The 27,361-nt window shown below is 51.9% G+C and overlaps 11 protein-coding genes across 11 annotated transcripts; 7 read left to right on the forward strand and 4 right to left on the reverse strand.

The window, feature by feature from the left end:
• The first annotated feature begins 1,024 nt into the window (after window positions 1–1,024).
• VE01_03972 (uncharacterized protein) lies at window positions 1,025–2,789 on the forward strand. Its single transcript, XM_018273451.2, has one exon. The coding sequence runs from the start codon at window positions 1,097–1,099 to the stop codon at window positions 2,585–2,587; it is 1,491 nt and encodes a 496-aa protein (XP_018131630.2). The 5' UTR covers window positions 1,025–1,096; the 3' UTR covers window positions 2,588–2,789.
• A 626-nt stretch (window positions 2,790–3,415) lies between these two features.
• On the reverse strand, window positions 3,416–5,655 carry VE01_03973 (uncharacterized protein). The gene has a single exon (XM_018273452.2). The coding sequence runs from the start codon at window positions 5,228–5,230 to the stop codon at window positions 3,512–3,514; it is 1,719 nt and encodes a 572-aa protein (XP_018131631.1). The 5' UTR covers window positions 5,231–5,655; the 3' UTR covers window positions 3,416–3,511.
• Window positions 5,656–6,257: 602 nt separating this feature from the next.
• On the forward strand, window positions 6,258–8,114 carry VE01_03974 (uncharacterized protein). The gene has a single exon (XM_018273453.2). The coding sequence runs from the start codon at window positions 6,367–6,369 to the stop codon at window positions 8,062–8,064; it is 1,698 nt and encodes a 565-aa protein (XP_018131632.1). The 5' UTR covers window positions 6,258–6,366; the 3' UTR covers window positions 8,065–8,114.
• Window positions 8,115–8,703: 589 nt separating this feature from the next.
• VE01_03975 (uncharacterized protein) lies at window positions 8,704–9,899 on the reverse strand. Its single transcript, XM_018273454.2, has 4 exons — window positions 9,404–9,899; window positions 9,230–9,337; window positions 9,017–9,173; window positions 8,704–8,954 (listed from the first exon to the last, which is right to left on the reverse strand). The coding sequence occupies exons 1-4, from the start codon at window positions 9,709–9,711 to the stop codon at window positions 8,766–8,768; spliced, it is 762 nt and encodes a 253-aa protein (XP_018131633.1). The 5' UTR covers window positions 9,712–9,899; the 3' UTR covers window positions 8,704–8,765.
• Window positions 9,900–10,504: 605 nt separating this feature from the next.
• VE01_03976 (uncharacterized protein) lies at window positions 10,505–11,736 on the forward strand. Its single transcript, XM_018273455.2, has 2 exons — window positions 10,505–10,948; window positions 11,004–11,736. The coding sequence occupies exons 1-2, from the start codon at window positions 10,660–10,662 to the stop codon at window positions 11,654–11,656; spliced, it is 942 nt and encodes a 313-aa protein (XP_018131682.1). The 5' UTR covers window positions 10,505–10,659; the 3' UTR covers window positions 11,657–11,736.
• A 13-nt stretch (window positions 11,737–11,749) lies between these two features.
• Window positions 11,750–13,605, reverse strand: VE01_03977 (uncharacterized protein; the record flags this gene model as incomplete). The annotated part of the gene is made up of 2 exons (XM_018273456.2): window positions 13,065–13,605; window positions 11,750–13,015 (listed from the first exon to the last, which is right to left on the reverse strand). The coding sequence occupies exons 1-2, from the start codon at window positions 13,428–13,430 to the stop codon at window positions 11,750–11,752; spliced, it is 1,632 nt and encodes a 543-aa protein (XP_018131683.1). The 5' UTR covers window positions 13,431–13,605.
• Window positions 13,606–13,928: 323 nt separating this feature from the next.
• Window positions 13,929–15,636, forward strand: VE01_03978 (uncharacterized protein). Its single transcript, XM_018273457.2, has 3 exons — window positions 13,929–14,371; window positions 14,542–15,233; window positions 15,292–15,636. Exons 1-3 carry the CDS (start codon window positions 14,179–14,181, stop codon window positions 15,529–15,531), a joined length of 1,125 nt encoding a protein of 374 aa, XP_018131634.1. The 5' UTR covers window positions 13,929–14,178; the 3' UTR covers window positions 15,532–15,636.
• A 1,200-nt stretch (window positions 15,637–16,836) lies between these two features.
• Window positions 16,837–17,782, reverse strand: VE01_03979 (uncharacterized protein; the record flags this gene model as incomplete). Its single annotated transcript, XM_018273458.2, has 2 exons — window positions 17,505–17,782; window positions 16,837–17,430 (listed from the first exon to the last, which is right to left on the reverse strand). Exons 1-2 carry the CDS (start codon window positions 17,505–17,507, stop codon window positions 16,837–16,839), a joined length of 597 nt encoding a protein of 198 aa, XP_018131684.1. The 5' UTR covers window positions 17,508–17,782.
• Window positions 17,783–17,943: 161 nt separating this feature from the next.
• On the forward strand, window positions 17,944–20,204 carry VE01_03980 (uncharacterized protein). The gene is made up of 2 exons (XM_018273459.2): window positions 17,944–18,545; window positions 19,054–20,204. Exons 1-2 carry the CDS (start codon window positions 18,002–18,004, stop codon window positions 19,224–19,226), a joined length of 717 nt encoding a protein of 238 aa, XP_018131687.2. The 5' UTR covers window positions 17,944–18,001; the 3' UTR covers window positions 19,227–20,204.
• Window positions 20,205–21,626: 1,422 nt separating this feature from the next.
• PUT1 (proline dehydrogenase) lies at window positions 21,627–24,314 on the forward strand. The gene has a single exon (XM_018273460.2). The coding sequence runs from the start codon at window positions 22,170–22,172 to the stop codon at window positions 23,649–23,651; it is 1,482 nt and encodes a 493-aa protein (XP_018131686.1). The 5' UTR covers window positions 21,627–22,169; the 3' UTR covers window positions 23,652–24,314.
• Window positions 24,315–25,420: 1,106 nt separating this feature from the next.
• On the forward strand, window positions 25,421–27,231 carry VE01_03982 (uncharacterized protein; the record flags this gene model as incomplete). The annotated part of the gene is made up of 4 exons (XM_018273461.1): window positions 25,421–25,493; window positions 25,551–25,747; window positions 25,872–26,061; window positions 26,129–27,231. 4 exons carry the CDS (start codon window positions 25,421–25,423, stop codon window positions 27,229–27,231), a joined length of 1,563 nt encoding a protein of 520 aa, XP_018131689.1.
• Window positions 27,232–27,361: the final 130 nt, after the last annotated feature.

Consider the following 27,361-nt stretch of genomic DNA (forward strand, 5'->3'; position numbering starts at 1 on the left):
TTATAACAACTCTCACAAAATCCCCAAATTATACAAAACGAGACATAACCCCGATGAACGCACATTACAGGCACGTCGGGCTTGCCACATCACATCGCAAGCTCCACCGGAAGCATCACCAACATCCCCAACACTGCAGATCAACCGCGGGTGGACACGGATCCTATCCTCGCCTGGCCGGGGGCCGGGTACGTACAGTACGGCGCCAAATCCTTCAGCATCGCAATCGTCGCCGGGTATGCAGCTGGCGCAGAACCCCATCGCGCGTCTCACATATCATCTCCAGCGGTCAGTCTACTAAAGCAGTCGTAGTGCTCGCAGCTGCTTGCTAGTTTGCGATGTTACTGCAATGTTAGTTGCTGAACAACAAATGATGGGGATGCGTAACCCCAACATCTTTCCTCTTAGCGCGCCCCACAAACTGACCTACTCACTGGCGTGTACCGGCGTTCGCTGGCGCATTCTGGCGCGCTCGCAAGCGGCCAGTGCACGGATATGATAGCTCCCTACGTAAGTATCGAGGCAGGATCGCCGCGTTGAGTTAGCGGGGAATCTTGGTCTCGGACGCGAAGCCGAGGAGGTGGTGAGGGTGGTCCGGCATCTGGTGGTGATCTTTTATCTGCTGTACGCTACGAAACGAAAGGTTGGTTACAACGATTGCCGAGTTGATTGAGGGTATGTCATTGCGCACGGCTGAATAACACGGCACGTCCAGCTCTCGAGCCCTCGGTAACGCATGGCACGAAAGGCGGCCGGTGGTGGCCATGGCGCAAGATGGCGTCTCATATTACCCTGATGTGTCCCATATTCGGCGCTCTTTGACCTCAGACGGCTGACAAACACACCCAGTCTGCTATAAGTAGGCTAATTCCTAGGGCCTCTAACTAACCCCTAAACTAGAGCTAAATAGTAACTAAATAGGGTAGGACCTAAATTGGCCACGTTGTGCACGTGACTCTACTGCTTAGTAATGAGCCACTAGATTTCACTGTTCGCCTTGGCATTAACATTGTTCAAGACACATAACAAATCGCCAACCACACTAAGGCGGCCTACGTCTAGTATTATATATGAACAATAATGAGTGAACAGTCCGATGACAGACGAGGCAACAAATTCTAGCAGCCAGCGCCTGCGTGCCTGTGATGCGTGCCGGCGCCGCAAGGTTCGATGCAATGGCCAGCAACGATGTCAACAGTGCAATCATCTGAATCTAGCGTGCATCTACTCAACAAATACCAAAGGGCTATCGAGGAAGAATGCCGCCCAGAGAGGGACGATTATTGATTCGTGTAGGACCAATGCAACTAGAACTCTAACTGGAACCGTAACCCGCTCTACCTCGAGCTCGATCGTGGGTAGCATAGCACCAATTCATCAGCCATACAGCACAATTCACATTCATCCTGATCCGTCGTTTTTTACCTCTTTGGTCCCCGAGTATATGTCGTCAGTCTATCCAGTGAACCCCGTCATCACGGAAAGCGAAGTACGGCATTGCATTCAGCGGATAGGATGTGACAGGGATGGAACATCTTTTCTGTACGCTTATGCTGCCGTAACCATAAACCTATCCAGGATCGATAACGTCCAATTCGCACCAGACGTCCAAGAGCAGATTGGCGACCTGCTCACCAAATCCTTTGAGCATCGGGACCAGCTTGGTCTTAGCGAGCGACCAACAATGCTGCGTGTCATGAGTTCGCTGTTCATCGAGATCTGTCTAATGGGTCTGCGTAAACCCGATCTGGCATTCACGTATCTTCGTGAAACCATCTCGCTACTGTACATGCTTCACGTTGACAAGCCCGAAGTTATGAGCTCCCTGCCGCCACACGAGCGAGGTAGGATAGAACGGGCCTTCTGGGAATGCTTCATCCATGAACGCTTCACAGCCCTGACCGAGTTTAAGCCCATCTGTCTGTACCCTCTACACACACCTCCGTCCCCTGACCCGTTGTTACCTCCTTCGTTGGATCTCGGATGGAGACTACTGATTCAGACCTTCTCGCTCGTTGATCGGGAATTCGTGGACCTTTGGCTAGGGGACCGCTCGCAGGTCACGTCAGAGTTCATCGAGCGGAAGCACCATCAGCTAGATGAATGGCAATGGGAGGTCGAGGTACCGACGCTGTCGCCCATGCAGAAGGCAGACCTGATCATCACCCGCCAGTGGTTGCGCACTGTGACTTGGCAGATGGCCATTTCCAACATCCAGCTGCCGGCCGAGAACCAGTCCGAGTCGCTGTCGCTGTCGCTGCCGCTCCGACTCTCGAGCGAGCTACGGCAGTTTCTGGCGCACATGTCACACGAAGACGTGGGGATACACGGCTCCGGTATCCTGAACAAGCTATTCGAGATCACAAATACCATTGCAGACGTCGTGATCCACTTGCCACAAGCTTCGACTAGCGACACGCTACAGCGGGTGGACGACATCCTGGCGCTCAAGCGGTTCTTGTTCTCATTTGACAGGATCGAAAGAATCCACAAAACCATCATGATGGAGAAGATGGAGAGAATGAAACAAGTATACCCTGCGATGGCCGAGATCGACCTGCTCGTAAACTCGCCCACCATGCTATGAATTACGACTAGATTTGAGCATTTTCCTACATATTTATACCACAGCTAGGAAGTATAGAATTATTAATTGTATTATTCTTAGCAGTCGTCGGGACCTTAACTTTGCACATTTCCTTTTGAGGTGAAGGGTTCAGTTGTAAATATGTAGCATAGAATATTACTAGGCGCGTCAGTCTAGAGTTGTGAACAAGGATGATATTGGAACTAGACTGTGATTAAGGTAAGGCACAGTGAGTTGTCGAAATTTCATCAAGGTTTGATTTTAGAGTTCTAGGATTCGAAGCCAATTTATGATAACTTACTTACATGCAGTTTCATTTTTGTCCCTTTGACGAGATACACTTTTCTTCTGATATATCTTTCCTTCCCTCTCACCTCCATTTAACTAGTCCCGGTCTTCGAATTTTGCAAGATTCTTTCTGTCATCTCTATACAAGGCTAGATTTTATCATAGACTTTTATAATGCCGCTCGAAGTTTAGAAACACTATCTAACCCGCGAAAAGCATACGCCAACCTAGAGTATTGGAGCCCTCAGAGTCTATATCTCATCCACTCCGCTATTAGCGTCCCTCGCAGAGCCGGCCGTTCTCCAGTTCAAAGAATCTACTACTGATGTTTTATTCTCGGTGAAATATTATCCGGTCGAGAAATGTTCAAAGCTCTCCAGGGACGTTAGAAGGTGGGTTTGAACGGACTACGAGTAGAAAAAATCAGGGTGAATTCAGGTTTATCCGCAATTTCCTAGGGTTGCATCACACGGAACTGATATTGCTCGTACAGGTTTCTAGGCAAAGCATGGGTGTAACTTTTGATAAATGATACAAGTAGTCTTCTTCGGAAATTTGCTAATATAATTTAATAATATATGTAAAGTCTAAATGCGCCAGTCTATCCCATAACCAGTCGTAAAAAGCATATTTAAATCATTGCGTTAGATAGATCCTACCCTCGAACGGCCTTAGAGTACCACTAACTTCATCATCGTAGTTCCCAGTCAAACGCTTCAACGTAGAGTCTGAAGGCAGGGCGAGTGACTGATCAGTTTCTGTGAAGTTCAACGCGACAATTGCCTTGCCGTTTGTACCCTTCTTCTCGAAGACAAAGGTGCTGTTGTTCTCCTTGTCAAGGACGGTAAAGATGCCATGAACAAAAGTATTGGATTGCTCCTTTCTCAGTCGGAGCATCTGTTTCCAGAAGGAAAGAATAGAGTTTTTGTCCTGAGCCTCTCGCCTGACGTTCACTTCTGGGTAGTTGTCGTTTACCCGCATCCAAGGCTTGTTGGTGGAGAAACCGCCGTTTTTCGAACCATCCCACTGTATCGGAGTGCGAGCGTGGTCTCTGGCAAGGTGTTGGATTGCGGCCTTTGTGCGAGCGAGAGCAGCAGGATCAGCGTTGGTCTTTGCTTTGACAAAGTTATAATAGTTGTTACTGTCGACATCCTTGTATTCCTCTATCGGCCAGCTCTCGGGAACGTTGGTCATACCGATCTCTTGACCTTGGTAGACAAAGAGGGTACCGGACAAGCTGGCGACAAGCATAGAAAGCATCTTGCCGCTCTTTTCACGACCCTCAGGAGTCTTGTCTGAGCCAAAGCGAGAGATAGACCTAGCCTGGTCGTGATTTTCAAGGAAAGAGGTAGTCCATGCATCAGTTCCCTCGATCAGATCTTGCGTTGTCTCAATCGCATGCTTGAGCATGGGGAGTTCCCACCTCCTTGGAGTGGTGTCGAATTTTTGGTCTGCTCCAAAACCAACATCAACGACGTCGAACATAAAAGTCATGCTCAGTTGCTTGGCTTTGGCAGATACGTAACGAACGACATGGCCCTTGTCGTGAGTGTGCGGAAGCTCACCAACAGTCATGGCTCCGTACTTCTCCAGCACGGTGTTCATCTCAGAGAGATACTCATGCATCCTCGGGCCATTGCAGTACAGGCTGGCTGCAAACTGCCACTTCTCCCCCACGTCTATGACGGGGGCATCCCTGTACTCAGGGTCTTTGCTGTACATATTCACGGTGTCGACGCGGAATCCATCGACTCCCTTACGCAGCCAAAACTCCATGGCGGACTCGTAGATGGCAGCGCGAGTCTCTGCGTTCTCCCAGTTTAGGTCAGGCTGCTCTGTGCAAAATAGGTGAAGATAGTATTCTTGGGTGGCATCGTCCCATTCCCACACGCTTCCGCCAAAGTTGCCGCGCCAGTTGTTTGGGGGGTGGCGATTGCCTTGCTCATCGTACTTGGCTGGACGCCAAATATACCAGTCTCGCTTTGGATGATCCTTTGAAGATCGCGACTCCTTAAACCATTTGTGCTGGTCAGAAGTGTGGTTGACGACAAGGTCAAGTAGGACACGGATACCGCGGGAATGGCAATCCTGGATGAGCTTCTCCATGTCGGCAACGGTACCATATGGCGGGTAAACACTCTCATAATCAGAGATGTCATATCCCATGTCGACCTGAGGGCTGTCGTACATTGGGGACACCCATATGGCGCCTACACCCAAGTCTTCGATGTAGTCGAGTTGTGAAATAATGCCAGGAATATCACCGACGCCATCGCCGTTGGAGTCCTTAAAAGAGGCAGGGTAGATCTGATAGATGGTTGTGTCCTTCCACCATGGATGTTGAGTGACAGTCATATTGGCAACATGTAATGTGGTATGAAACTTCAAAAACGTGTCGATGTTCAGAGAGGGATTTAATTTAAGATGCCGATGACTGAAAGAGACCAGGGCAGCCTTTTATCTTCAATCCCCAAAGACATGCACGGCGAAAAGCCCGTTCTGTTTCACGATGGAGACAATAATTAGGGTGCTGTACCCATCTCGCTCCGACATAGAGCGAATCAGCATCGAGGTGGACCCTTATGGCCTGAGTTTAGTTAGCCCGAGTTTTGGCCCCTTTTCGCCCCACATGACCTCCTGAAGTCGTGGATGCTAGTATTGTTCCCCGCCACTTTAGTTGACTCGATTAGGCTGCCTAGTAAGATGAGGGGAAGATGGGAGGAAGATGGGGGAAGATGGGGGAAGATGGGGGGATGATGGGGAAAGATGGAGAGTAGTCGGTGTGGAGTTGGGAGTCGAGCTGTGACATAGGGGCCGACAAGGGTCATGTCGGACCGACATAGCGTTCGGCCTTATTTTGGTCCATTTTTGGTTGGTGTAACCGTTAGTGCCGATCTAAGACAGGGACAGAGTAACACCCCCGCCATCCGTCATAGAATTTCTCAACTAAACATGTGAAGCAAATAAACTTACACCATCTAGGTGGGATATTGACGCGATTGCCAAGCCAGTCCTAAGCCAGTCCTAAGCCGGTCTGCCATAGTCGCATGGCTGGACACGCATGCATCTCATGGGTGTCCAGCCGTGTTCTCGTTGGAATACACTAAGCGACCCACTATGGGGTATTGGCAGAAAATGCGGGGGACTCAGGGTAATGAGATTCCGAGAGCAGCCATGGGGTCATGGCCAGGGATGGAATTATGGTAAATGATAAAATCATCCGTAGGAACACAGCCTCTGATTCGTTGATTCTCGGGCCGCGTCGACTTTCCTCTGAATTTTGCGTCAACACCATGTTTCCAGGCATGAGCATGTTCTCCATAGACTTAATATATAAAAGTAGATATGTCCCATCGCATTCATATCTTAACAAGCACTTCAACTCTTCTGAACCATTAGCCACATATTGGATCTCCGGAATTGGCCTAAGAAAACTTCACACTTACCTCTCTTCTTTTCGAACGGCAGCTCCCTTGAGCTGGACTCGCACAATGGCTTCTCAAGACAACAATGTCTCTGAGAAGGCCGTCGTCACACTTGACGAAGGTCAATTACGCCGTATGTCTATCAGTAAAGCCGACTACAGCCATATCGCCAATGATGCGGCCAAGGCTGCCAAAGCAGAAACGACGATGACTCTCCGACAAGGACTGAAGATTTACCCTTATGCGGTCTTCTGGTCTATCCTTTTGTCAACCTGCATCGTTATGGAAGGTTTCGACAAAACTCTCCTCAACAACCTCTATGCATACCCGCCATTCCAGAAGAAGTTTGGTGTCCTGCTCGCCAATGGAACTTATGAGCTGACGGTCGCGTGGCAAACGGGTCTGTCCAATGCCGCTTTGGTCGGTGAGATCCTCGGCCTCCTGCTCAACGGTATCGCTGCAGAAAGGTTTGGATACAGGAAGACTATCATCACCGCCATGGTTATGGTTACTGCCTTTATTTTCATCGTCTTCTTTGCCGAGAACGTCATCACAATCCTCGTCGGCCAGGTCCTTCTCGGTGTTCCGTGGGGTATCTTCCAGACTATTACGACCACGTACGCCGCAGAGGTTTGCCCAGTCGCGTTGCGAGGTTACCTGACTACGTATATCAACCTCTGCTGGGTCATGGGTCAATTAATCGCTTCTGGTGTTCTCCGCGGTATGCTCACCCGTGACGACAAGTGGGGATACAAGATCCCATTCGCCTTCCAGTGGATATGGCCAGTCCCAATCATCATCGGTGTTATCTTTGCTCCGGAATCTCCATGGTGGCTCATTCGACGTGAGCGCACAGATGAGGCCAGGAAGGTACTGGTCCGCCTTACCTCAAAGGATCCCAACTTCAACGCCGATGAGACTATTGCTATGATGGAGCACACCAACGCCATGGAGAAGGCCCACAACGCTGGCACATCATACTTAGACTGCTTCAAGGGCACCAACCTTAGGCGCACTGAAATTGTTTGCTTTACGTGGGCAGTCCAGACTCTTTGCGGCAGCACGTTCATGGGATTTTCAACCTACTTCTACCGCCAGGCTGGTCTTGGTGTCGAGCACGCATTTACAATGAGTTTAGCCCAGTACGCTCTTGGTGCGATAGGGACCATCTTCTCCTGGATTTTGATGAGCTGGTTCGGTAGACGCACTCTCTATCTTTGGGGTCAGTTTCTCATGTGTGCTTTTCTGTTCATCATCGGCTGCCTCGGAATCATATCTCGCGAAAACATTGGGGCGCAGTGGGCCATCGGGTCCATGCTTCTCATTTACACCTTCATATATGATGCTACCATCGGACCAGTCTGCTACTCGCTCGTCGCCGAGCTCTCCTCCAACCGTCTGCGTGCTAAGACGGTCGTCCTTGCCCGTATCCTCTACAACATCACCGGCCTCGCCACCAACATCATCACTCCTCGCATGTTGAACCCAACCGCCTGGAATTGGGGTGCAAAAGCTGGATACTTCTGGGCTGGTTCCTGCCTTCTCTGTACGCTCTGGACTTACTTCCGTCTTCCAGAACCGGCCGGTCGCACGTACGGAGAGCTGGATGTCCTTTTTGAACAGAAGGTCTCGGCTCGCAAGTTCAAGAGCACTCTCGCTGATCCATTCCTTGCCTTGCAGGCTGAAAGAGAAGCCTACGGTCTGGAGTCTGATGTCGAAGCGGAGAAAGTGGGTCCTACCGTCGAGAGGGTTGAGCGTGCTTGAGATAATTTTAACGGAGCTGGCGCGTGTTAGAGACTAGTGTGTGTTGAGAGTTATGCAATTATGGAATGCAACCTTCCTTGGAAATCGTTTCGTACAATAGGCTATACTAAATATCTTCTTCAAATAATCTTATTCTACCCTGATTCCGCATAATGCATGACTATTGCTAGCACAATAGATCTAGCAAGTGTTAGATATCAGTGACACAGTAGAATTCAACTTTCGCAGACAATCTTGATTTACAATATCTTCATCTTGCCATCTAAGAAAGCGGAGGAACAAACAAATTCATAGGTGATGTAGTCGACTATATTCGCAAATGTTAGATTCGGTCGCGCGATATGCTGTGATGCTATGATAGTTGCTAAGGCAGAAGAGCTGCGCATAGTAATGACTCGTAAGCTAATCGTAGTGTAAGCTGACCTGCTCTACCTGCTCAACAACATCCCTCTCATCTTGTAGCTCCTGCGCCTGCTGTTGACTAACTGATCCCACTTGCTGTAGTCGTGTTTTCCTAGCCCTCCTACGCTTACTTAGTACTTCATTTGCCTGTCGTAGGTTTTAGTAGAACGAGCAGACTGAGATCAAGGAACTCTTCCAAATCACTTGGCAGTCTCTGTATAATTGAGAAAGACCTTGGCGCGCCAAAGCAATGAAATCACTATTAAAAGGGTAGATATAGAGGCTAGCTAGTATAGTCATTACCACGGAGCAATAGCTCCATCGTACTGGTTATTTCCTGCATTCTTCTCCCAACCCTTAACCAGAACCTTTGGCATCAGCCCATTGTACTTCTGCCCTGGTGTAAAGATAATATCCAACGAAGCCTTTGCACCTTGCTCGGCTGTCAAGTCGGCCATGTTGCCACCACCGAGATCGGTTTTCATCCACTAAGACGGCAGTCTCTTAGTATTATTCGACATTGTAGAGGGAAGAGAGAAGGGGTACGTACGCCAGGGCACAGGGCGATGAAGCTAAATCCTTCTTTTTCATGGTCGAGAGCGTATTGGACGGTGAGGGCATTCATTGCCGCTTTCGATATCTTGTAGGCTGGGGCGGGGAGGTAATGGGCTGCAGGAGCTAGAGTAGTAGAGCCGAGGGTGGTAGAGCTTGGTCCAGTTAGAAACTAAAATGGTATTGATAAAGGAGTGATTATTCATCTTACATATTAGCAACCTTTTTGAGGCTGCCCTTCCGTAGAAGTGGAAGGAAAGCTTGGGTCACCCAGTGGACGCCGAGGACATTGATGGCAAAGCTTTCCTCGAGATTATCCCTTGAAGAGCTTTAAGTTAGCAGACCGGGGTAAATTTACCAGCAAAGAAAGTGATAAAATGCGTACATAGACTTCACTCCGTCAGCAGCATATTGGCAGACGCCAGCATTGTTGATCAAAACGTCCAGCCCCTTGCCATCTAGTTTCGCATCGACTTCGGCTGCTGCTAGCTTGATGGACTCTGGGTGGGTTACGTCAAGCTTGACAACGACAACCCGACCAGAAGAGCTCTTCGCAAGCTCATCTAAGTCGGGGGAATCTCCCCGCGCTGACGCGAAGACCTTGCTAACGTCTGTGTCAGGGAGAGAAACAAGCTCGCGGGCAAGTGCTAGACCGAATCCTCTCGAGGCACCGGTAATGAGGAAAGAAGCCATTGTGATTGAGAATATGCCGTAAAGTAACGATAGGCGTCTTAGACTAAACAGTGAAAACTGCGGGGTGAGGTAGTAGGAGGGTAATTCAGCGTCAGAGATGACCGATATTACGTTCTTTATAGTAATTATAGAGAGCTCCTCCTGTCTCTCCAGGCTCCGTTTACAGGGGGTGATTTTGTAAGAGACAGTCCATTTGTAAGTCAGGCTTCAGTATTTACGCGAAGAGGAATTTATAAGCCTGCGCCGGTTGAGATAACATAAGCAATACTTTAAGATGTGATTGCAGAGATCTGCTGGGAATAGCATTAATAAGATTTGTTGGCCGAAGTCTTTGGGCAGGCATGTTGTTGGAACTTCCAGAAGTAGTAAAGTCGTATGTATAGTACGGACATAGCTGTTAAATCCGCTTGCGTTTCCCAGTGCAAGGCCCGCGTTCTGATCATGACAAACCAGACTGTATTGCATCCTCTTAACATATCGTGGTAACTCTTGTCTTCCAACTTCTATAGCTCTAGTCTTACTTGCCAGAAATTTGAAGGCTGCCGTCTCATCATGGACAATATGCCTTCAGCCTCAGGTCCGGCCGGGCCATCTTCCCGCCGAGGTTACGAAACCTACCAACAACACATCAATGCATTTCCAGGGATCATGCACATTCATTGATAATACGCGCGTCTTAGGGGAGAGTATATAGAACCTCATTGGTCCATTTGCGCCTGCTGCTCTATTACTGTCAGCGTTGTCCTACCCCAACTGACATTACCCATACTCACACCTGCATTCCTGCATTATCTTACACTTTCCTGCTTCCCCAATTCTTAATATATCTTCAATTCCCCCAATTCAAAATTCCATCTAGATAGCCCTTCCTTTCTGCCAAACCTCATCTAATACTACAGATTAAATCAACCATTCTCGCATCTCTCATCCTGTATTAAGAGCAGAACAATGAGCACCGAGCTCCCACCAACCCCGCCATGTCTTGCCTGGAACCACAGAATCCCCAACCCATTCGGGTACCAACCATCACTTCCAGCAGCCATCATCTTTTCCACAATCTTCCTCGGCGTATTGGTCACACATAGCTACCAAGCCTATCATTTCCGAAAGCTCTGGCTCATCACATTTGTGCTAGGTACCCTCGGCGAGCTGTCGGGTTGGGTGTCGCGCATTGGTTCCCATGCATGTCCTTACTCAGTTCAGTCGTTCGAAGCCCAGCTTGCATCCCTGATTATGGGTAAGTCTCTTAATAAGAAAAACTCGACGACATCCCCATTTAATTTCAAACCCAGCTCCTGCCTTCACGACTGCTGGAATTTATTCTATCTTAGCTCTGATGATCCCAGTCATTGGCTACAACACATCACCTCTGAAACCCAGGCTCTACTTGATTATCTTTCTGACCGTGGATTTCTTCTCTCTGCTCCTGCAGGGTATTGGTGGTGGTATGGCTGGCGCTGCCTTTAGCAAAAAACAGGATACGACGACGGCTACTACTATTATGGTCACTGGCATAATCTTCCAACTAGGCTCGACTTGTGTGTTTGCGACTCTCTACGAGCTCGTGCTTTACCGCGGTAGGAACGTGCTTCTGAGGAACCGACCTCTGCTGATATTGTCGTCTGCGACCCTCCTGTCGGTGACTTGCATGGTGATACGTGGCATATACCGGTCTATGGAGCTACTCCAGGGTTGGAGAGGCTATGTGGCAACAAACGAGAGATTTGCAATTGCCTTGGAAGGGAGCTTGATGGCTATCTCCCTTGTTAGCTTCAATTTCTTCAACCCTGAGCGATTAATCAGGGAGGCAAGGGTGGTTGCTGCTGAGAATGAGAATCAGGGTTTTTTGACGATGGAACTCGATAGAAGAGACAAAGCCCGGAAGTCGAGAGGTGACACAACGGGCGTGGTTGGAGAAGTCGGTGGTATAGACGAACTTAGTTGACGGGCCGAGCTCTCGGATGTGAGAAGCCAGAGCAGACCGAGGATCAAGGAACCCCTGTGTATAATTTTGTAAGAAAAACTACCATCGGTTTTGTTACACACTACCAAAAGCCATCCCCTTAGGAATCTCCTTCCACTGCCCCGTCTTCATATCCAGCAGTTCCTTCGCCTCCTCCCACTCCCTCTCCACCATTGCCGCCCTCTCCTTACTTGTCGGCACAATATCGCACACAAACTCCTCAGGCATGCACACGAACCCCTGTGTCAGCCTCTCCGCATCTGGCAGGACATCATTCCCCGCCGCATCCTTCCTTGGTCTGATCTCAAACGCCCACAGAATCCGTGATATCGCGATGAACAGACTGCGCTCAGCGACATGGATACCAGGACAGATGCGACGCCCAGCGCCAAAGGTGAATTGATCGCGCTTGGACGCGTCGGGGTTTGCGGCCGATTCGCCGAGAGATTGGAAATCCTCGGCGTACCGCTCTGGTTGGAACTGTCGGGGGTTTGGGAACCGAACGGGGTCCATGTTGATGGTGTAGACGTTATTCATAACACCTGCTCCGGCGGGTATCGTGTAGCCCTGGTAAATATCGTCCTTTGTGACGGCATGTGGTACCGCTCCGAGGATGGTGGTTGGCATCCAGCGGAGAGACTCCTTCATGATACCGCGGATGTACTGGAGGTCTTTCTCATCCTCCATAGTAGGAAGGCGATTGGGCCCAACGACCTTCTCGATCTCGGCCTTCGCTTTCCTCTGGACTTCTGGGAAGAGGAGCATGGCTTGCACGAAGGCGTAGATGGTTGAAGAGGTCGTGTCTGAGCCGGCCTCGAGGACAGTGCCGGATATGTAGCCAGCTTGGTTGTCTGAAAATCCCTCGTTGGCTTGGGAGCGAGCGAGGTCGACGCAGAAGCATGGCTTGGCTGAGCCATCTTTGATGGTTTGCTTGGCCTTCAGCCAATGCCCAACGTATAGCTCTTTCTCAATACGGTGTAGCTCGCGAGCCTTAGCTTGCGCTGTGAGGATAAACTCAGGGAGGTAGCGCAGAATGGGATAGTAGTCAATGATGGCTGCAGTGCCTGTTTGGTTGAGTACGGCAAACTTCTCGAAGCCTGAGAAGAGCTGTTGCAGCTTTGGGTCTTCATGAGAAGGGGTGCGCCAGCCGAAAGTCATCGCTGTTGTTAGGGAGTTGGAGTAGCGGCGGATTGCTTGCAGAACATTTTGAGGCTCGTGCAGGATCTCATGAAGCATTTGCTTGTTCTCGAGCATTTGGTACGGGACGTAAGAGCGGGCGGAAGAGACGTTGAGGAGGTTGTGGGTGAGCTTGCGGCTCATGCGCCATGTTGGTCCGTATTTCTGGGTTGCGTTAATTATTAGTAGAGATTAGCATAGAGAGAGGATATACCATCATCAATACACGGAGCCCGCCAGAGCATAACTCCTGTCCAATGTACATGTCCTGACGATCACTGTAAATGGCACTCTTCTTGTCCAAGAGATCCTTAACGGCCTGATCACTCGACAGGACGATCAAAGTCTTCGTTCCTAGGATCAAACTGTACACCGGACCATACTCCTTCGCCCATTTTTGGAACTGGAGGTGAGCATCACGTTTTGGCATTAAATGCAGATTACCAAGAATTGGGATTGTCGGTGGTCCTGGGGGGTAATTCGAAGGTCTTCTTCCAATGCGCAGGATGCGAACGAGGGAGACGACAAAGATGATGGCCGAAGTCACTAGCGTTAATGATGAATAGGTGAACAACGCCATGATGATTATATAAAGCTCTCTTGAGCGGCAGAGGAACCAAGAGGAAAATAACCTGGGAAGGTAAGAGGTGAGTAGGAAATTCGCTACGGGGGAACTAGAGATTTATATATGAGAATCTCTCTAGCCAGTAAGGATAGGGATATATGCCCCCAGAATACTTAGGTTATAGATTGAGGAAAGGAAAAATGCTAGGGAAAGGCAGGTATATCGATTATTCTGTAGGATGTAGAAGAGGGGCCATGATGCGGGGAACGCTTAAAAAAAATGCGGAGTATGCATTAAAAGTGCGGAGAGAAAATGGGGAATTCATCGATCATCATCGGCATTATGGAGAAGTTGATTGGTCCAGGCTGATTCTCGCCCATACTAGTGCAGATAATACTGCCGTTCTATCTGCCACCATTTGACGATCACTCGTCCCGAAAGCTCGGGCCAACCCCTAAACCTGGTTACCCCGCAAAGATCGCTGTTCCAACGTACTTTCTGCCAATCACTACAGTACACATGCCGATTTCTTAGAACCCAAGAAACAAAGACCGATCTATCTTGGCTAGTTGTAAGAAATTGCTCTAATCAAGATTGGCTTGTCTCTGTAATATGAAGTCGTAGTGCCGTGGATGTCTACCGGAGAACTCGGCGAGTTATACGTTGGCTAACGGGGAAAAGATAAATAGACAAAGAGACGAAAAAATACGAAAGGAGTATCCCAATTGAAATACCAGGACAATACTTTATATTCCCCATCGCAATGCTTACCGACGCTCTCGTGGTGTCTAAGCCAGGGGCACCATTTAAGTTTCAGAAGATTGAGGTGAATGACAATCTCCGCGACAATGAGGTCTTGATTAGAATGAAAGCCACCGGCGTCTGCCACACAGACCTGAATTTCAGCAACGAAACTAGCATCCCAGGGTTGTTTCCTGCTGTATTTGGCCATGAAGGTAGACCGTTTTACTCTTTATATGAATTCTTATTTCCCCAAAGTGATTGTGTTTGCCCACATAATATATGGCAGCTATATGTAGGGCACACAGACCTGCATCGTTGTCCACCGACTTTGTTCTCTATTTCCTTAATCATCACTACTTGTCTCAGCTAACACCTACCTTAGGAGCCGGAACGGTCATCTCCATTGGCTCCTCCGTCACCACCCTATCCCCCGGCGACAACGTCCTCACCTCATACACATCCTGCGGCGCCTGCACCAACTGCTCCTCCCGCCACACCTCCTTCTGCCGAGACTGGGAGCGTGACAACTTCGGCGTCGGCCGCTCCGACGGCTCAAAAGCCTACTCCTCCACCTCCGGCGAGGCAGTCACATCCCACTTCTTCGGCCAAAGCAGTTTCTCCAGCCACGCCGTCGTGACGGAGCGCAGCATCATCAAAGTCCCATCCGACGCCCCCCTCCAGCTCTTAGCACCGCTAGGATGCGGAATCATGACCGGCGCGGGCGCGATGCTGAATGTCGTCAAGCCGACCTCGACCTCGATCGTTGCGGTCGTCGGCGCTGGTGCGGTGGGATTAGCCGCCATCATGGCGCTGAAGTTGAATAAAGAGGAGCAGCCGAAAATGGTCATTGCTGTTGATCTCATCCAGGCGAGGCTGGATATGGCGAGGAAGTACGGCGCGACGCATGTTATCAACTCGGCTGAGGTCAAGGATCTAAAAGCTGCGTTGCTGGAACTCACGGATGGAGAGGGTGTAAGTGGGTCGATCGATTGTACGGGGCGGGCGGATGTGGTTAATACGCTTATGGAGGCGACGGCGAAGAGGGGTACGGTTGTTAGTGTTGGTGTTGGGAAGGTGAGATGCTTATTACCCTAACCCGTGAGCCTTGATCACACTGCTGACTTTCGATGAGCTTGACGCCACCGTGTCGGCGAATATCTTCAACACGGTTAACTCGGGGCGCATCTATACCGGCTGCTGTATGGGTAGCTGCTACCCGCAAGAGTTTATCCCGATGCTTGTTGAGGCGTGGAAGCGGGGGGATTTTCCATTTACGGAGTTGATCAAGACTTATCCGGCAGAGGAGATGGATAAGGCTGTTGAGGCGGTCCTTGATGGATCTGTGGTGAAGGCTGTTTTGACTTGGGAGTAGGCGGAGCATATATAAACAGTGGAATGTCATACATGGCACAGCAGACAGGGTGCCCAGGTGGTGTAGTTAAACAAAAGTAGCTTCAGCTTTAGAACCACTCACGCGATACAACAACTAGTTATCAAGTTTCCATCAACGGGAACCTCAATTGATTGACGATGTCCAAGCTCCTCTTATACCTCTCGAGGAGCTTGGGGATATATACAGAGGAGATGCGTGAATTGACGGACGTAACCCCTCGATGGGATAGGGATAGATAGGGATGGGTCACCCCGCCATCGACGGCTTGGTTCAACGACAATCCATTCCCAACTTCACATTGGGTAATAGTAGGATGCCTCTCTACTAAACGTCTAAGTTAGGAAGGCGCGAATGACACAACCTGTCCATCGCGCCTTTCCAGTTACCCAAAAACCTCAAGTCCCCTCGTCTCTTTTCCGTGTTCAAAGTTGTCTCATCCTGCCACCATCTCCGGCAGCGATGCCCAATTCTCTTTCGTCCATGGTTGTATGTGACAATCATGCGTGTGCTGGGGACTAAATATAACTGCTGACTGCTCTTATGCTGGCCCAGGGCGAGAACTGAAAAACATACATGCATCTTCCCATCTCTTATCTCCCCACCTTCCCCATCGCGGGGATCGGCTATCTCATCTTCTATCTCGCCCCGCCTTATGCAATGGGAGATAACGTCGCACACACAATAGCGGCGACATGTCCCCAGATTCTCCGCGCATTCCGCTTATCTATCTATGTACACCCTGTCACTACGGATAGCGAACGTTCGCGCCGGGAGCTGTGCAGTTGAGGGCTGGGGAATGGGTCTTGTGAGGTCGGGGTGGCGGGGGGATGGGTTTGTAGGGCTGTGGTGGCTGATAAGAGGCTTGATGATCGCCCGTCTTGCCGTTCTTGCCCGGATTCTGTGTCGCGCCGAGGTGAGTGTAGAAGGTGCCCTAGAGTTGTACTTGTTGGGTCTGCGATTTGTTTTGCAGCACAACGACTATGCAGGCCTGACAGTTACATATGCGCCAGTTGATGATGAGTCAAACATGAGTCCCCAAAGTTCGAATGTGAATGCATCTGAATCAATTGATTTTAGACGAGTTCTGGGAGAGCAAAACCTCTAATTCCAAAACTCTAAGCCCCATCTAGCCATTTTTTCTTTCCCATCGCTGTCACACAGCTATAGACAAGCAATTCCTCTAAACACCAAATCTCTGCATAGCAAAACAACCTCACCCAGCGCACTCGCACTCAAACGCCTCCAACTCCCCTCCCCCATCCTTGTACCTACAACTCCCTCCCCTTACTCCTCCCTACCCTTCCCCTTCCCAACCACAACCTCCATCTCCCCCCCCCCTTCCTCCTCCATCTCCATCCCCTCCCCCTCCTCCACCTCCTCCTCCTCCTCATCATACCTCGGCCACTCAACCCCCCACCCCTCCTCCCCCCTAACCCTAAACGCCACCACCCCCCCTTCCGCCACCCCAACACCCTTCATCCCCTCCCCCCCCTCCTCCGCCCAATCAATCTCCCTCCACCCCGCCGCGGGATCATACGCATCATTCGGGACCGCCAACTCTATCTCCTCCACCGACTTCGGTAGCGGTGTGAGAGTTTCCACCACCACCACCTCCATTTCATCGTCACCCTCACCATCCTCATCCTCATCCTCAGCGTCGCCGGTACCAGAGACCCCGGCGGCACGGGAGGTGACCGGGTCGCGCCTGGTAGTGGTAGTCAAGATCGGCAAACCATGAGGATACCGCTCTTGCAGCGCGGAGAGGAGGTCTGCAACCAGCGTCGAGAGGGGGGTGATGGGGGAGGCGAGGAGGAGGATGGTGGTGCGGGCGTGTTTGAGGCGGAGGTAAGTTGATGGGGGGGTGGGTTTTTTGGGAGGCTGTGGAGGGGGATGTGTTAGTTGGTTGGTCTTTGCTATGGGGGAGGGGAGGGGGAGGGGAGTAAAGGTGGTACCATTTTTGCTTGCCTGGGAGTGGTTTGGGTGAGGTGTGTGTGGTGTGGTGTTTGAGGGTTGTTTGTGAGTGAGTGAGTGAGATGGGTGAGGTGGGTGGATATGATGTGTGGTCAAGATTGGGGAGAACAGAGAAAGGCTGTTCCTGGAGGACCAATACGCTGGTGTGGTGTAGATTTCGAGTTGTTTATTCGTTATCAAAGAGTTGGTACAGCTCTATATTTTTCGTGGCACATACACACAATCTACGTGACCAAGAATCCGAAGTTGTTCGTGAAGAACCTCACTCGCATCTCGCCCCGTAACCAAACCTCACCCAACCGCCAAGCCCTCCACCACCAAAACCCCCCCCGCGCCAACCCGCGCGCAAAGAACGCGTCATCACGTGACTCCACCTACCAAAAAAGATCCCTGAACCGAGGAATCCATATATACGCCCCAAAATCCCATCCCGCATCCCTGTCACTACGAAGCTCCAAAGCTTCAACACCCCCAAAAAATGGCGTCAGATCCGCCCAACCCGGCCATAATGGCGACGACGACGACGCCCAATCCCAGCGCCGAGGGGAATTCAGACCCGAAACCAAACACCACCACCCCCACCGACGCCGACGACTGGACCCCCGCCCAAAAAGAAGCTCTTCAAGCGCACCTCTCCGCCCTCCGCACCTCCCGCACCGCCGACGCGCGCCTCTCCCTCCCCCCCCCCCAGCGCCTCCTCCTCGGCACCAGCACCGCCTTCCTCGTCGGCTTAACTCTCGGGGGCTCCCACGGATTCGGACTCGCCGGTTTACGGTTCCGTGCAGAGAACGCGCATCGCTTGCCGAAGGAACCGACGGGGTGGTATTTATATCATAAGAGCAAGAATTATAAGATGTTGCTTGAGGGGGTTAAGGAGGGGGTGAGGATGGGGGGGAGGGTGGCGGTGTGGACGGCGCTGTTTTTGGGGACGGAGGAGGTGCTGGATGTGGTGAGGGGGGGGAGGGATGCGGGGAGTACGGTTGTGGCGAGTTTGACGGTGGCGGGGGGGTTTAGTTTGTGGAGTAAGTTTTATTTTCCGTTTGTGTTTTTTTCTTTTGGGTGGTGTTGGTGATGGTGATGGTGATGGTGTGTGACACGGGGATGAGGGCTAGATGTGGGAGGGAAGGAGCGAGGCTAGAGTGCCTCGTCCGTCGAGAGGGGGAAAGTGCGCCAGAGGGGAAGAGGAAAGGCGATGCGATGGTTGTCTCATCCGGGGAGGTAGGAGCGATACACCGGCGCCTCGTCTGAGAAGGAAGGTGCGCCGGGCGGTAAGAGAGAGCAGCTACGTGGAACATCGTGAGAGGGGAAAGAGCGACACGGGAGTACCTGGTCGGCGGGGAAGGCACGATGGATGGATCTACTAAGCCATTGCGCCATGTAAGGAAAGAGCGACGCGCAACAGCCGACTGCGCGAGTGCCTGAGGGATGGAAGGAGCGTTGTTGGTTTCGGTGTTGGATTTTTTTTGTTGATCATATGACCTACCTACCTGAAAGAAAGACACATTTGCTGACGAACTTACCACCACACAGACCGCTTTCCGATGGCTACGGCGGCGCGGACGGCGAAGACGGGGCTTGCGATCGGGTTGGCGTATGGGTTGGCGCAGGATGCGGTTGGGGCGTTGCGGGGGAGGAGGCCTGGGTATGTGGATTTTGTGATGGGGAGGAGGGGGGAGGGGGGGAGGGAGAGCACGACATTATGAGGGGTGGATGGCTGGGGATACGGGGATACGGAGGAGGAGGGGTGAGGAAGACTGATTGAACGCGAATACGTGAGAAGAGGGATTGAAGGAATACCTGAGAAGAGCGATTGGGCACGAATGGGTGAAAAGGAGCGAATGAACGCGCATTGTCGAAGAACAGCGATTGAGCGCGAAATACTGAAGAACAGCGATTGATTGAGGAGGATATACCAATTGGAGACGAAGAAGAAGCGAAGAGGAAAGAATTGAAATGGGAGGGAGTGAGGGAGTGAGGGAGTGAGGGAGTGAGGACAAGAGGACGGTGACAAAGCGGAGAAAGAACAACGGCCACGCCGCCTCATCACCCTCTCCCTCGTGACTCTCTCCCCTCACAAGAAGCAAAGAAAAGCCAACTAATCCAAACCCCAACTCAGCACCTGCGCACCACCACCTGCATTCGGCCCGCCTGCATTGGTGCGTGTCTTGGTGTCTTAGAAGTCAATCCCGATAACGGCAGCACCGGTCTCGCCTGATGAGGTTTGGGGAGGGTCGTGGGTTCGGGGATGACACCTGGATGACAGTGGATGACACTCGGAAATGGTGAATTGGATGATTGTATGGGGAAAGACTCAGCGAGTATATGCGAGGGGAGATGCACACAAGTACCGTTGGTTTGCATTACGGAGTGTAAGAGTTGTAGTTGTTAGTAGTGTTTTAGTAGTGTTTAGTAGTGTTAGTAGTAAAAAGAGTGGCTCGACTGGGCCCGTTGGCGCTGGTGAAAAGCTTCAAGTCGGAAATATGTGGGGGGGTGGAGGTAGAGAGGTAGGGGCCACAAGGGCCATGATGGGGATAATGGGGGCTGGAGTTACTGTATCAGGCCCATCTGTGGGTAAGAAGAGGTAAAAAGGGTCAGGTGACACCGGCTAGAATCGCGAGTCGGTATGGATCATTCAATAGACTTTGCAATTCATTACTCACTCCCGCTGCAGTGGCGTAGGGTATTTTGACTGTTTTAGGTTTAGCCCCATAGACATCACCAACACAATGGCACACTGTGCTCCTTTCCCGTAGATTCCGTAGACGCAATGTCACCTTCCCCGTAATTTAGTCGCCTTCTATCTCGGCTTTCGTCGGGGCGATGTCCTTTATCTTGTCTGGACCCTCTCGAAGTTAGTGCGACTATGCGACTATGCGACCATACTAACGGATACAGAGCCTAAAGATAGCGTAAGTAGTGTCAAAGTAGTGCATGTACTCTACTTATCTTTTTTTCTATCTTCTTTTTTCTATCTTTGGTCTTTTGGTAGCTGTACTAGGCTGCATTAACCGTGATATATGGTGATGGTGGTGCATGTGGTGTAATCTGGTCTATTATCTGGTGGGGGGTGGGGGGGAAAGGGAAACAATGGATAACAACAAGAGGCCACAGGGAAAATGGGGGGAAATGTCTGGTGTTTTTGCCATTGAACTATGGCATTTGGAGGGGTATGGTATGTAATGGTCTGTATACCTCATAAAGTGTATGTATGTGTGTATATTGTATGTGTGTATACTGTATATCTTGTATTATCTGTATATCTGCATATCTTGTATTATCTGTAGAGCTGTATACCAATTGTATATCCTGTATTATCTTGTATTATCTGTATTATCTCTGCTCTCTATACACAATTGTATACCCCCCTTCCCCCCAGATAAGCCCATACCAATTGCCTCCCCTCCCACCCTCCGCCCACCACGCCCAAGCTTATCCGTACCTCCGCCACCCAATTCCTACCAATTCCTACGTGCACGGTACATTTCCAACCACCACCAGCTGACGCCGCCTCCAACACTCCCCAAGTACCACAAAGGCGATTACGACTTCGAACCACCTCCCACCACCAACCCCGACCGAAACCACCGAACCACCTGCTCCCCCTCCACACACTTTCCCACCTTACACACCAATTCCATTACACACTCACTACCACAACAACCCACCTGATGCCGCAGAAAAAAAAAAGACTACACTTACACATACACCCACCACCACACCAGCACCCACCCACCCGCCCCATCCCCGACCGACGGACCCACGATCGTCTACGCCGAAGTCGCTGTCCTTATGCCATGAGGTGTGTAGTAGTCTCGGCCTGCGATGGGTCTCGGCTTTGTGTTGACTAGCTGTGCTGTGTGTGCTGTGCCTGGATTGTGTGTGTAAGAAGGAAAAAGTGGCGTGTGATGCCATGTGTAGTGCGGGTGTGTGGTGAGATGACTGTAGGTAAAGGAAAATAAGGTGTGTAGGCCACCAACGGCTCTCGTACGGTTTCCCCTCCACCCTCTCCCCCTCCACACCATACGGGTGGGTGCGTGCCGTATCATGGTGGTGGCGGCTGTATATATATAAAGGTAGGTGGGATGCCCAGGTATGTTGTGACGTGGTTCTATCTTCTGTTATCGGTATTATTCATCATCATCGAGTCTGGTCATCTTTCTTGCTCTTGCTTAGACTCCTACTGCCGCTCATACATCTCTATCGTTGTTGTTGCTGTTGCTGTTGCTGTTGCTGTTGTTATTGCCGTTGCCACTATCTGCCGTCATTGTCTGCGCGAGGAAGGAACGACCAAAGAGAGAGATTGGAAGCAAGCGATATACCCGGAGATATTTTTGTTCGCGGAGGTGAAGTCGGATCAATCAACTGTGAGGTTGAGGTGAAGTCGAACTATCGGACCTTCATTTGAAGTCTACCTACCACCGCGATCGTGAGCTTCATTGACGTACATCGCCTACACTACTACCACACCAACCGACCGAGGTATATCCCGGACTGCTATAACACCCACTCAGATACACACGCATCGACTTCACTCCATCGAGCGCACAGCTTTCACACCGCGTCTCTTTGACTGCTCTCCTAGCGAGACACTCCAGTCACCTCATCTCACCTCACTCACCCCATTGTCCATACCCACCACACACACAATGGCCGGCAAATCCCCACCCATGATGAAGCTGAAGCTGGCCACATCCGGCACAAAAATCAGCCAAAACGCCCCCTACCCCCGCGGTCTCTCCTCCCGCACCCTCCAACGCCAGGCCGCAGCATCCACCTCCTTCCCCAACGACACCCTCTCCCAACTCACCACCCCCCCAACCACCACCCCCCGCCCCAAACTCCCCCCCCTCTCCATCCTCCCCCTCCCCCTCCTCCTCCGCAACATCCTCATCTCCTCCATCTCCTCCTCTCGCCTCCTCCTCCCCCCCTCCCTCGCAATCCTCTCCTACCTCGCCTCCTCCCCCTCCGCCTTCCTAAACCCCGACCGCAACCCCCTCCTCCGCGCCCTCCTCAAGCGCACCTTCTACGCCCACTTCTGCGCCGGCGAGACCCCCACCGAAGTCTCCCGCACCATCGACTCCCTAAAGTCCATGGGCTACAAAGGCGTCATGCTCTGCTACGCCCGTGAAGTCGTCCTCGACGCCAACGCCGCCGCTGCCCTCGAAGCATCAGGCGGGAAAGCCACCGCGGCAACAATCACAAACGAAATCCTCCCCTGGAAACAAGGGACTCTCAAGACCGTCTCCCTCGTCGCCCCCGGCGGATTCGTGGCTGTCAAACTCACAGGCGCGGGAAGCCAAGCCCTCTACAACCTCTCGCACAACCTCGCACCCAGCCCCGCTCTCGAAGACGCAATCACATCCGTCTGTGACCTCGCTGCGGCCCGCGGCGTCCGCCTCGTATTCGACGCTGAGCAGGCCGCGCTCCAGACTGGCATCGACTCCTGGGTCCTCGATCTGATGAGGCGCTACAACAAGGAATCCGCGGTGGTCTACTCAACATACCAAGCCTACCTCAAGGGCTGCCCCGCAGTCCTCGCGCGCCACCTCGCCGTCGCAAGAAAGGAGGGGTTCGTGGCCGGCGTGAAATTAGTGAGGGGGGCGTATATCAACTCCGATCCACGACACCTCATCAACGACACGAAGGAGGACACGGATATAATGTACGACGCCCTCGCCGAGTCCGTCCTGCGCCGCACCTACAACTCTGTTCTCCTCCCTGCAAGTACCGAAGAAGCAGACAAATTCCCAGAAGTCAGCCTCGCCCTCGCCTCGCACAATCCCGAGTCAGTCCGCCGCGCCATGGCCGTCCAAGAATCCCAAGCCGCCAAGGGCGAAGCACGCGTAGAACTCGTATACGGCCAACTCCAGGGTATGGCTGACGAAGTGAGCTGCGAGCTTGTCCAGCGCGCTGTCGAGGTCGAGGGACAGGTCGTCGTGGGGGGGGAGGAGAAGACGGTGGTGCCGCAGGCGTATAAGTACCTGGTTTGGGGGACGACGGGGGAATGTATGAAGTACCTTGCCCGCAGGGGGCAGGAGAATAAGGATGCGGTTGAGCGCACTAGGGAGGGGAGGGATTTGATGGCTAGGGAGGCGGTGAGGAGGGTTAGGGGGGTTTTTGGGTGGTAGATTTTTTTTCTTCCTTCTTCTTTCCGTTTCGAGTTGGGGGAGTACAGACGGTATTGAAAATGCGAGATTTGGTGGATTTGGAAAATGGGGGGAGGCGGGGGGTGAAGTTGATTCGTGTTTTTTGCAATACAAAGCGCTAGATTGGAGCGTTTGTTGGGAGTTCGGGAAGATTGTCATCGCGTTTTGGTTTTTTTTTTGGGAAGCTCATCATCTTACCATTTTTGGTATTGGAGCTGGGAGTTTTTTTGAAGTTTGTTTTGCTCAGCGATCCTGTTCTCATGGGAAAGAATGATAGAGAAGCAAAGATTGGTTTTGAGTTTTGAGAATTTTAATTTATAATTTCATGAAATGAAATGAGCTTGCTGTGTGTCTTTGTTTGGTGTTGAGTGAGGTGTTTTTTTGGGTTGATGGCGTGGGGTGGGATATTTTGGGGTCTGGAGTTTCTGGTGATGAGGGGGGTGTGGTAGTACGAGTCCTAAATGGGGGAATAATGATGATAGAGAGGGAAGATGATGAAATACGGTGTCTTTGGTGCTGAGTGGATTGTTGTGGTTTCAGTCGTGAGGGTGCACACTTTGGGGGTTCCAGCCTTGGTTGTGACGATGAGGGTAGTCTCCATTCCTCATCCCCAAATATAACAACTTTTACTTTCAAAGCTTTCGGTCTTTCTTTGAACTATATATCTAGTATCCAATCCAAGGCCCGTCCCGCCTTCCCGCAATCCTAAACCAAAATCGCCTCCACCCCTTTGTCCCCCCTGCCGCCCCCTTGCTCCCGGCGAGCAAAATCCCCATCACATCACCATCACCAGCCCTCCCACCCCTATAAGCAAAATTCACTTGAATAGTATAGTATACACTTATCGTGCCTGTAAATAATTGTCCAGCCCCACTTAGCAAGATAAGCAGGAACTGAATGCCTTTGTTCGACACCGCATGAAGTGGGGCGGCAAGGGCGGCTGGCTGTGCCGCTTACTTTCGGTGTGAACTCACTCTCCTTTCCTTCCTCCTTTCTTCTTCTTTTTCCTTTTTTTTTGATTCAACAACATCAAGGATTTCGATTACGATCACTTACTTCTTTCCAACTCCTTCGTCTTGTTCTTCTCTCTTGGCTTCGGCCTGTCAATACCTACCTCTTTCTACTCCGTAGACATCAAGCACAGAGAGCCAGCACTCCTTCCTTCCTCCCCTCCGGACTTACCTTTCCCCCAGCTTCCACCTCCCCATCCTTCCTCCCCTCCGGTCTTACCTTTCCCCCTCCGGCTTCACGGCCCTGCCCTATCCTCCTCTTCTTTTCCTTTCCGCATCTGCGCATCGACTTTGCCACGGGCCGTCTCCGTGCCTCCTCTTGCTCTCGGCTCACCCTTCCCTCCTCTTCTTCTTTTTCTTCCAGTTCTCAAGATGTCCGGACTCGAATCCTCCAGAGGATGGCACCGAGTAAGTCCCCCCCTTTCATTGCTCTTCATCCCCTACTCTCATCGCTTTTCATCGCAAGCATTCTTGGGCCTGTGAAAGCAAAGCCGATGTTTTTGCCTCTTTGATCGGCTCAACTAATCGGCTACTATCGCTTCCTTTCTCTTGCTCTGTCCCTTTGTCCAGACTTCCTATCATGGCGGTGCTATCCGCCTTGTTCCCCAACACGTCTTTGTTCCCACATCCTCCCTTCTCATTTCTCACCCTGGAATCAACTATAAGTTTCCTTCCTTCCAGCTTTTGCTAACCCACCACCACCAGACTCGCAAACACACGGTCCGGCTGGGTTCTCTCGGCATGGCCAGGAACGCTGCGGGTGCCCTCGTCTACCGCGCGGATGGTCAGACTGAAGTTGCTGCCGAGGAGATCGGTGAGTCCCCCCTCCGCTCCATTCCGCAATCAACAAGCTCTCTAACTCACCATCCAGAGCAATACGCCCGTCTGTTACGTGGAGGGTACTATCCCTCCCACGAACACCCCTGGGAGACGGTGCCAGTCCCGGAGAGACACGCCTGGGGTCGTCCGCCCGCACCCCAGCGCCCACCGGGACTTGGGGCTGCCACTTCAGAGAACGCAGCGCTTTGGTATTTGATTCCGGAGGCAGAACAATTCTGGCCGGCCGAGGTAAGCCGCTCTCTTCCTTTTCCTTCCTTGCCTTCTTTCTTCGTTCACTTCTTTCATGGACCGGAAGATTGGCCTCGCTTCTTGATCTGGATCTGGACTGACTTTTTTTTTCTTCCTCTCACAGTTCAGACAATTCGACCGCAGATACGCGGGTGCTCTGATCACCCCACCAGTGATCATCATCACCAGCGCCGGTGGACCGATCCGTCGACCAACGGGTCAAGTCGCGGGTCAAGCCGCATCACCGAGCCCGGCTGCTTCAGGTTCTCAAACTGGTCGCACCAGTCGCGGTGCTTTCGTGCAGCTCGCCGGATGTAAGTTCTCCTCCTCCGAAGGCCGCGCTTGTGTGGACTTATTCGGCTTGATACTGACTTTGAAAAGTCTTCACCGTTGACCAGCTCCGGAGCTCAGTGGTCATTTTTCCACCCCGAAACATGGAGGGCGAGTCCACCGCTCAACAAGGACTATCTTTAGCAGGTGGTGGCAGCACTCTTCCTCCTGTGGCTCCGCGTGGTTCTGTCTTTCACAGACCACAGTTATCCGCATCGGCTCCTGCGTTCATCCCACGCACAGCTGCGCCAGAATTCTTTCCGCGTGCAGCCACGTTGGCCGCACAGCCCGCTACTTCGGTGACTGTCACGACCTTTCCTTCTTCGACTGCCGTGGCTACTTCCAACCCCGTCCCGATCGTTAACCTGCCTCCCCCTTCCGCGAGTGTGGCATCGAAGCCGGCAGCCACACCGAACTGTCCCAGCGAAGATTCTCGCATGGTCGTTCTCAGCGGGATTCCAGGGTGGGTGTCCGTTGCCAACATGGCAGATTCCGTCTCCTCTGGCCACTACGGGGCATTATTTGCAATCCAATTCGGTGCAGACTACGGCAAGCTCTGTGCCCGCATCATCTTCCGAGATGCGGCAAAGATGGACATAAACCCCGGTGCAACACCCGGGGCGAAAGGATACTTCGATGCTCTCACGGCCGCAAAATCCCAACCCTGGGCCGACCGAAGCAGGGCACTCTGGCCCTTCCCTCCCGGATGCGCCGTCGACGTCCGCTTGGAGAATTTTGCAGCCAACGCCTTCATCCTTGGCATGCGCCCAAGCCTCGGTGAGGATGGGAAGCGAATCCAGGCAGTCAGCCGACGCCTGAGCCTGGTGGGGCTTGAGCAGCTGTTCAGCAGCTTCGGGGAGAAGGAGATGAGGAACGCCGTTGTGGGTGGTGGCTTCGTTCGCGCGTCGAGCATCGAACGAGTGTGCATCTACAACTCCGGCAACGCGACGATAGTCTTCGCGGACGTGCCTTCGGCCGTCCAGGCACTCAAACGATTCGAGACTTACAACACCAGCGTGAACGACGCCCTCAAGATCAAGGCGTCTCACTCCAAGGACCCTTGCGAGGTCGTCGTTCAGTACACCCCGAACGACTCCTTTGCTCCCCAGCCGACAGCTTACCCGCCGCCGCGTCCCCGGCCCGGCCCAAAGTGATCTTTCACCGGAAACAGAGGAGGCCGTTCTTGATTCGCAACGGAAAGTTTCGTGTTTTCGTACGTGGGCGGCTCTATCCCTCCCGTCCCCTTTGGACCGGTAGTCGCCTTGCAGAACTTATCTGCGGTTG

The sequence above is a fragment of the Pseudogymnoascus verrucosus genome (assembly GCF_001662655.1).
Source record: "Pseudogymnoascus verrucosus strain UAMH 10579 unplaced genomic scaffold scaffold_14, whole genome shotgun sequence".
Taxonomy (NCBI): domain Eukaryota; kingdom Fungi; phylum Ascomycota; class Leotiomycetes; order Thelebolales; family Thelebolaceae; genus Pseudogymnoascus; species Pseudogymnoascus verrucosus.

Bases quoted from the DNA above. Each gene is read 5' to 3' on its own strand.
- VE01_03972 (XM_018273451.2), top strand. From the start codon at position 1,097: ATGACAGACGAGGCAACAAATTCTAGCAGCCAGCGCCTGCGTGCCTGT.
- VE01_03973 (XM_018273452.2), bottom strand. From the start codon at position 5,230: ATGACTGTCACTCAACATCCATGGTGGAAGGACACAACCATCTATCAG.
- VE01_03974 (XM_018273453.2), top strand. From the start codon at position 6,367: ATGGCTTCTCAAGACAACAATGTCTCTGAGAAGGCCGTCGTCACACTT.
- VE01_03975 (XM_018273454.2), bottom strand. From the start codon at position 9,711: ATGGCTTCTTTCCTCATTACCGGTGCCTCGAGAGGATTCGGTCTAGCA. The intron at 9,338-9,403 runs GTACGCATTTTA...AAGCTCTTCAAG, and splicing joins GCTGACGGAGTGAAGTCTAT to GGATAATCTCGAGGAAAGCT. The intron at 9,174-9,229 runs GTAAGATGAATA...AACTGGACCAAG, and splicing joins CTCAAAAAGGTTGCTAATAT to CTCTACCACCCTCGGCTCTA.
- VE01_03976 (XM_018273455.2), top strand. From the start codon at position 10,660: ATGAGCACCGAGCTCCCACCAACCCCGCCATGTCTTGCCTGGAACCAC. The intron at 10,949-11,003 runs GTAAGTCTCTTA...TTTCAAACCCAG, and splicing joins GCTTGCATCCCTGATTATGG to CTCCTGCCTTCACGACTGCT.
- VE01_03978 (XM_018273457.2), top strand. From the start codon at position 14,179: ATGCTTACCGACGCTCTCGTGGTGTCTAAGCCAGGGGCACCATTTAAG. The intron at 14,372-14,541 runs GTAGACCGTTTT...CACCTACCTTAG, and splicing joins TGCTGTATTTGGCCATGAAG to GAGCCGGAACGGTCATCTCC. The intron at 15,234-15,291 runs GTGAGATGCTTA...ACTTTCGATGAG, and splicing joins TTAGTGTTGGTGTTGGGAAG to CTTGACGCCACCGTGTCGGC.
- VE01_03980 (XM_018273459.2), top strand. From the start codon at position 18,002: ATGGCGTCAGATCCGCCCAACCCGGCCATAATGGCGACGACGACGACG. The intron at 18,546-19,053 runs GTAAGTTTTATT...ACCACCACACAG, and splicing joins GGGGGGGTTTAGTTTGTGGA to ACCGCTTTCCGATGGCTACG.
- PUT1 (XM_018273460.2), top strand. From the start codon at position 22,170: ATGGCCGGCAAATCCCCACCCATGATGAAGCTGAAGCTGGCCACATCC.